The 8,339-nt window shown below is 35.6% G+C and overlaps 1 protein-coding gene across 1 annotated transcript in view; it reads left to right on the forward strand.

Moving 5' to 3' along the window:
- Usp34 (ubiquitin specific peptidase 34) overlaps window positions 1-8,339 on the forward strand; it is a 204,573-nt gene that overhangs the window by 58,695 nt on the left and 137,539 nt on the right. The window contains 3 exon segments of the mRNA XM_050140825.1: window positions 2,744-2,794; window positions 2,931-3,080; window positions 7,955-8,022. Coding sequence (XP_049996782.1) covers window positions 2,744-2,794; window positions 2,931-3,080; window positions 7,955-8,022 — 269 coding nt within the window.

Here is an 8,339-nt window from a genome sequence, read left to right on the forward strand (position 1 = left end):
CCGCTGAGCCATCTCTCTAGCCCCCCCCCCTTTTTTTTTGAATAGTCTTGTCCTTTCTTGAACTGGTTCTGTAGACCAGGCTGGCCCCTGATTCTGAGGTGTTGGGATTAAAAGTTTGCTCCACTACTTCCCAGCAACAGCAAGTACTCTCAAGAGCTGAGCCATCTCTTCATTCCGCCTGACCTTTGAGGCTTAGTTTTGTGGGCCATACCTTTTATCCCAGTACTTGGAACGCAGAGGCTTGCCTGGCCTTCATAATGAGTTTCAGGACAGCTAGTACTATAACTTCAGACAGTCTCACACAAACAAGAAAATTATTTGATAATTTTAGCTCATGGGCAGGGTTCCGAGAGTGCTGTGATTTGGCGGTCATTTTCAGCCTTACTTGAACAATTCTGCTTTATGTGAAACAGGTAATTGTAAAGAATGAATGAATGAGTTTTCTTGGTATCACTTTCAGTTGAATGTATTTAGTGTGACAAATTGATAACAGTATACAAAATAAAAACTATAAAAGCCTTGGATCTCATCTTTCTTTCAATGCTTCCTCAGTGACAAAACACAGCCTTTTAACCTAATTACTAATTAGTTAATATCTTTCTTGACTTTAAAAAAATATATATTGGTGCACACCTATTATGTCAGCTCTTGGCAGATGGTGGTAGGAGTTAATGATCATCCCTAGCTGCTTTGGGAATTCAAAGTCAATCTAGGCTACATGAGACCCTGTTTCAAATCTTAGACCATTGCACGTCTAAGTTGTGATCAGCAAGGTAAGATTTCATACTGGAACCCTTAGCATTAGAAAGCCAACACCATGAGGATTGTAAATTCCAGGCCAGTCTGTGCTATCCAATAGAATGATTGTGTTTTCAAATAATCTTTAAAAATATCTATCTATCTATCTATCTATCTATCTATCTATCTATCTATCTATCTATCTATCTATCTGTCTATTTTGTGTACAATATTGTGTGTGTGTGTGTGTGTGCGCACGCGCGCGCAGGCCAGAAGAGGGCACCAGATCCCATTATAGATGGTTGTGAGCCACCATGTGGTTGCCGGGAATTGAACTCAGGACCTTTGGAAGAGCAGGCAATAACCACTGAGCCATCTCTCCAGCCCTCAAATAATTTTTATAATTAGATCTTGACCATAAATAAGTTCTTCTCTTAATATTATTACCTTTTCCCCGAACATACAAATCTTAATTTTTTCCTATCCATTTTGTTTTCAAGGGGCCTATTTTTTGGAAGGGTGGCCTTGACCTCAGAGATTTTACTGCCTTTGACTGCCTACCTTTTAATAGGATCTTTTTGTTGTTGTTTTTGTTTGTTTGTTTGTTTTTGCTTTTTGTTTTTGCTTTTTTTTTCCCTTTGCTTTTCTCTGTGAGACAGTTCTAGCTGTCCTGGAATTTCCTAGACCAGACTGGCCTGGCCTTGAACTCACAGAGATCCACCTGCTGGGATTAAATGCGTGCACCACTGCTGCCTGGCTTCTTAAAGGTAGAACCTATATATCATATGTCTGCAGTTTAGTAGGACAAACTTCTAACACATCTCAGTTTTTAGAGTATTTTCTTTTTGATAGGTGATCTAGGATTGGGTGTTTGTACTACTGTTTACTTACCTGATCAGTCCCTATTAGTTTTATTTAGATTTGTTATCAGTTACCGTGAACATGATCATACAAACATTTTTTTCAGCATTTCTCTTGATAATCTTTAGACTGAAGCATTCAAAAGATCATCTGCAATTCTAAACCAGATATTTAATATTTTAAATATTGAAGGTACTATTTACCTACACCATAGAGACCATATTTACTTATATGGTTACCAACAATGTTTAAGTGTACTTCAGGCAGTTTTAAATTTATTTATTGGTTTCTTTCAGACAGGGTTTTTCTGTGTAGCCCTATCTATTCTGGAACTTGCTCTGTAGATGGCTGGCCTCGAACTCAGATCCACCTGCCTCTGCCTCCCGAGTGCTGGGATTATGTATTATCATTGCCCTGCACAGTTTATATTTGAGATATGGAGTTATACATTAAGGAACTCTGGAGTCTTTTTCTAGCAAATTACGGATTGTAGTTTGAAAATCATCTAAGTTATATTTTTATGAGACAACCTGACTCTTTTGAGGTATGTCACCCCCCCCCCCCCAAGAAAAACCAATCTACTCCAGGGTTTTATACATGTTAAGCAAGTATTCTAACACTATACAGCAATTTACCCAGCCCAACTGCACCATGATCGAAAGGAAGGCATATATTATTAAAATTGCTTTTATTTGAAAAGAAAAAATAAACCCGGTGTGGTTGTGCACAGCTGTACTGTCAGCTCTGTGAAGACAGAGACAGAAAAGTCATGAATTCAAGGCTATTATTCTGGGCTCCTGCAGGGCAATCCTATCTTAAACAAAAGCCAAAAAACAAACAAACCAAAAAAAGAAAAAACCAGAGTGTAGTGGCATAGCTCAGTTGTAGAGCACTTGCCTGACGTGTGCTAAGTACTGTGAAAGAAACCTAACCAGGAAGACAGTGGTGTGGTGTGTCCTACAGGAGAGTTGCCTTCCGAAGGCTTTAAGTATAGTTCAGCGCTGGGTGACTGTAACTTCATAGGCGATGTTGCTGTTGATCGCTATAAAATACTTCTTGAGATTTCATAAGATCACTTTGAGAAAATTTAATGTATTTGATTATCATTTAATAATGACCTAATATTTACTTTTTTTAAAATTAGGATATATCGACGCAAGAAAGTAACATATTAGGGGCATTCTGTGATATGAATGTAAGTGTTTTTATCTTCTTTAAGATTTATGGAAAATGTTTTCTTTTGAATTTGTTTTTATTTTTTTTAATGTTTCTTATAATTAAAAATTATTTCTGATATGTTTAAAACTTAAACACTTTTGTTTGTGTTATAGGATGTAGAAGTTCCCTTGCATTTGCTTCGTTATGTCTGTCTATTTTGTGGAAAAAATGGCCTTTCTCTCATGAAGGATTGCTTTGAATATGGAACTCCTGAAACATTGCCGTTTCTTATAGCACATGCATTTATTACAGTTGTTTCTAATGTAAGTATTATTTGGAATTAGTCTTGAACTCTTTTAGCTCAACATCCTGTATTTCAGTGTCACGAGTTTTTGTTTTTTGTCTAGAAAATGCAAGTTTTGGGTGGTTTGCAGATGTAATCATCTTTTACATAATTTAAAAACTGAGTATGTTTGTTTTAAAGGGGCAATAAAATTAAAATCTGAACAAAATTAATTTTTAAGTTTAAAATAGTTAAAGATTACCCTCATCTCTTTTTTGTAAAATCAAAGGTAGGTGGCTTTCGTTGAAATTAACCTTCTTTGTCTGGGGTTTTTGTTCTAGCAAAACTTCGCTTCTTAGTGTTTTTTATTTAAGTAATGGTTGTCTATTTCACTGCTGAAGTATGTCTGACTTCACTGTACATTACATAAAAAGGTATAATGTTTCTTTTTCCCTTAACACTGTTAAAACTGTGAGGCACAGTAAAAATCGTCTGAAAGAAGTAATTTTAATACCTATATATTCAACCTTTAACTTACTGTGGACATTTCAGAAAGAGCATTGCTAAAATTAAATGTAATTTAACTAAAACCTGAGGTTTGGTATAAGTAATTATACCAATTACATTTGGTATAAACTTATTTGAATATAAGTTTAGAAAGTAAAAGCAGCTTGTGAAAGCCTTTGGTCAGCATTGTGCAGTCGTGCTTCCAGTGCGGTCTTTGCAGTGTCAGTGTCTGGGACGGGGTGGGGTGGGCACCTCGTGTTCCTTAAATTAAACTCTTAGCTCACCACCCTGTATTTTAGTTCAGAGTTTTTTTCTAAGATTAATTTTAAATCCATAATTCCATGTTTTCTGATATGTTGAAAGTTTAACCTAATAGAAGTATATATAGTGTGTAGTCTTATATACCATTTAGACTTTGTGTGTGTTACGCAAGGCCTGCTTTTGGCTGACCTCGGCCACTTTGGTTTTATAGTTGCTTTTTTTTTTTAAGTTTAAAATGTTAGCTATTGATCTTAAAGTGAGAATGATGATGGTGTCTTCCTTAGAGGATTCTTTAACGTTAAGTGGAGTTTAACAGTAAAAGCAGTCTTGGCCAGGCGAGGTGTGAAGTGCTTGAAGACCTTATTTGATAAGGTTGAAGAGAACACACTCTTGAGTTATCCTTTGACTTCCAGCCGTGCGCTGTGGCATGCAAGTGTCTGTGCTCACGTAATAACTGAAAAAGAAAATATGCCTGGCAGCAGTGGCACACTCCTTTAATGCCAGCACTCGGAATTCAGAAGCTGGTGAATCTCTAAGAGTTCAAGTCTACAGAGCGATTTCCAGGACAGATTCCAAAGCTACATAGAGAAACCTGTCTCATCAAACCAAAAACAAACAAACAAACTCTCAATTTAAAGTTGCTATGGTAGCACTGGATGTCTGTGTAACTGCTTAATTACTATATTACTATGCATTTTAGCTCTGAAACATTTAACTTAGTACTCTTATTTTGCATATAGAAATTCTGTTCATTTTAGTTTAGTCTTCTGGTCCTACTTCTTCCCTTGAAACTTAACCTAGTCTAGCCTTGGGTATAAAGCAGGGTTGAGTTCAGACTGGGCAACATGAACCTTTCTGAGAAACTAAAATCACATGCAAATCAGCTCATTTAAATTAAAAACATACATTCCTTATATCCCAGCACTTAGGAGGCAGAGGCAGGTAGTTCTCAGTGTAAGGCCAGCCTGGTCTACAAAGTGAGTTCCAGGATGGTCAGGAGTGTTTCAAAGAGAAAACTTTATTTCAGAAAAAAACAAAAAAAAACAAAAAACAAAAAAATCCCCCAAAAAACCAACTTATAAATATTAGAAGTTTTGACATTTTTTTAAACCTACTATTGGTGCTTTGATCCCACCCTTCCTGAAGTTTATAAGTAAACAGGAAGTGATGCTGGGCGTAGAAATGCATGCCTTTAATCCCAGTGCTGTAGAGGCAGATGGGTCTCTGCATTCAAGGATAGTGAAATCCTGCCTCCAGCACAGTGTCTTTAGACAATTTTAATGACATTGTAAATTTCAGAGTTTTTGTAGGTGTATCATGCCATCTGGAACACAGTAATTTTTCTGTTAGTCATTATGTGAATATGGTTTGTTGTTGGCTTTGTCTTTTGTTGGAAATTGTTATTTAGCCTACGATGACCTCAATCTCTGAATTCCCCTGGTTTATGTGACTCACTATCCTCACACTGTTAATGTCCATCTCTTTTCTTGAAAATAGCCTCTCTTTGGGAATATGCAAATTTACATGAATTTTCACACAGAGTGAAATGACGGATAATCAGCTCCTTTCCTATAAAGAAAAAGAAAACTGAATCCTAATATATGATCTAGCACAGATAGACTGGCCTTATCGAGTACTTATTTCTCTCACAGTGTGAGACCACATGTCCCATAAAAGAATAGTTATATTTTTGGGGGAACTAGATTTTTATGCCTGTGAAGAGTAGCCCTCTCTCTCTTCCTCTCTCAGTCTGTCTGCCTGTCTGTCTTTTGAGACAGGCCTTTTTTTTTTGTTTTATTTGAGACGGCGTTTTTCTGTAGCTTTAGAGCCTGTTCTGGAACTAGCTCTTATAGACCCGGCTGGCCTGGAACTCACAGAGAGCTTCCCGCCTCTGCTCCCCAGTGCTGGGATTAAAGGTGTGCTCCACTACCTTTCAGTGAGACAGGCTTTCATTATTCAGTCTGGGCTGTCCTCTAGCTCAGAGATCCACTTGCTTCTTTTTCCAAAGTGCTGGGATTAAAGGTGTGCACCACCACATATGACTATCTTCAGCAGTTCCTAGTCTCATTGTTAGTATATTTCTCAATTTTTTGCACAAATAGCTGACTTGTATGGATACGTTCTTAGAAATAATAGCTATAGCTATTATTTTTCTTTAAGAAAAGAAACCTTTTTAAAAAGTTATTTTCTGTTGATCTTTAAGTCTTTAGGAAAGGCAGTTTATTAGCATTCATCATAGATTAGAGCAGTAGAACATAAAAGGAGGTTTCCCCACTAAGACTCAGGTAGTAGTTCATCTTTTCTTTTTTAGGTTAAGATTTGTAGGCGAAGGCTGCTTGCTCGTTTCCTTGTTGCCGAAACCCAAAATAATCACACAGAAACTGTATTAATTACAATACTGCTTGGCCAGTTAGCTTAGGCTTCTTATTAACTAATTCTTACATCTCAAATTCACCCATTTCTATTATTTTATATTTTACCATGAGGCAAAATTGGTTTTACCTTATAGTATTCTTCCTCAGCTCTTACCTCTTATCCAGAGTTTTCTTGTCTCAAACATAATATCTTTTATTAATAATATGTTAAATATGGTATAGAATTTAAAAATTTTAGTACGTTTAGAGAAAAGTTGAAAGACTAAACTTTATAAATAAGATGCTTTTGAAAATAATGTAGATTAGTTATTAAAAATATAATCAGTTGTAAGTTTTTCATAGTGGTTTTAGTAATGCTACAGTGGACAGAATAAATTGAACTGTCTTAATACTGCTTTTGCTAGGTGTGTTGGTACATCTTTTAATTCCAGTACCTTGGAGGCAGAGTCAGGTGTCCTGACTCTGAATTGAAGGGGTCCTGATACAGAGTTCCAACCAGCTGATGATACATAATAAGATTCTGTCTCACCCGCTCTCTGTTTTTACAAGAGGACTAACAGAGCCTTTTGAATATAAGAAATTAGTTTAGGATTATGTATTTTCACGTAATTCCATGACAGGTCAGAAAGCTGACAGTTTTGTAAATATTTTATTTTTCTACTTTATGAAAAAGTGAGATTAAGCAATTGGGAGCAGTGAATATTTCTTTCCCCTGTTAATGACATTTAATGGTGTGGTTAGAGTCTTACTAGAATTTTATTAGCGCAAAGGTAGCCAAGGTAAACCTGAAAAGCATATTCATATCTAACATCATCCTTCAGTTTGCTTGTTTTCTTTGCTAATCTCTGGAGCTAGTAAGAAATACTGCTTTCGGGTAAAGCAGACAGTATACCATTTTTCTTGGAACATTTGAGCTCGTTTTGATCTTTGCACTTGGAGTCACTTTTTAATACTTTGCACATAACATACACCTCATCTGGTTGCATTGAGTCTTCAGCTTAAATTGGTTTAATCTTTACAGTGTAGTGTCTTTGGTAAGCAGACAAATGTTTCTGTGGATTGTGTTTTTTTTTTTTTTTTTTTTAAAAGGAGACAGTCTTGCGCCATAAACCAGGCTGGCTATGAACTAATTTGAGATCAAGTTGCCTCTGCCTCCCACGTGATGGGATTAAAGGCGTGTGCTACCACCATGGGACAAATGTTTCTTTAAAAAAATTTTTTGGTTTGTGGCGATGCCTTAGTGGTTAAGTACACTTCTTGTTTATGCAGCGCACCTGGGGTTGCTTCCCAGCATCCACAAAACAATTCTCAGTCATACAAACTCCAGATCTAGGATACACCTGAAGCACAGAGGTACTGATAAGCTAAATATTCACAGACTTAGAATAAAATAAGCAAATCTAAGGTTTTTAAAATTATAGTTTGTGTTTTTAAGAAAGAGAAAGAGAGGAGAGAGACAATGAGATGTCTTTTCAGCTCGTACTTCACATGCATACAGTTTGTTCATGTGTATATATATATATTTGCTGGCACAAAGAGATGGAAAAGCGTGGTTTTAGTATTTTCAAGTTAACTTTATATTATTGTATATAAATTAGATTAATTGATGAATTATAGCTTTTTTTCTAGCTTATCCTATTCAGAATGTATAAATGAAAGGTAGGGTTTAAGAGGCAGCCAAATATTAATTGCTCTTGTTTTAAATTAAGTGGAAGGCACTAACATTTTTCACGTCTTACTTACACATTGTTTGGTTTAAATTTACTTATAGATTAGGATATGGCTCCATATCCCTGCTGTCATGCAACATATTATACCATTTAGAACTTATGTTATCAGGTAAGTTTGTAAAATTTCTTCTCTCATTTATTAATTAAATTTATAACATAATTAAATAATTCATAACAATTCTGTTACTTTTGAAAGACCCTTGTAGATATATTCTAGGGACGATTTCAGTTTATAGATCAGTATATAGTAATTTTTATGCATGTGTATGAGTTTATGTTGATATATACATTTTAAAAAATTCTTTAACCTTGTTTTTTGCATGAGTTTAGGAAGAGTTAAGTAAAGACTTAGTATGGCTTTACTGACTTTATTAGTCAATAAGTAATTTTAAGTACTTTGTTAAGGAACACTAAAAAGCAACAGGA

The sequence above is a fragment of the Alexandromys fortis genome, unplaced genomic scaffold (assembly GCF_014885135.2).
Source record: "Alexandromys fortis isolate MF-2015 unplaced genomic scaffold, M_Fortis_MF-2015_v1.1 scaffold_7, whole genome shotgun sequence".
In the NCBI taxonomy this organism is placed as follows: Eukaryota; Metazoa; Chordata; class Mammalia; order Rodentia; family Cricetidae; genus Alexandromys; species Alexandromys fortis.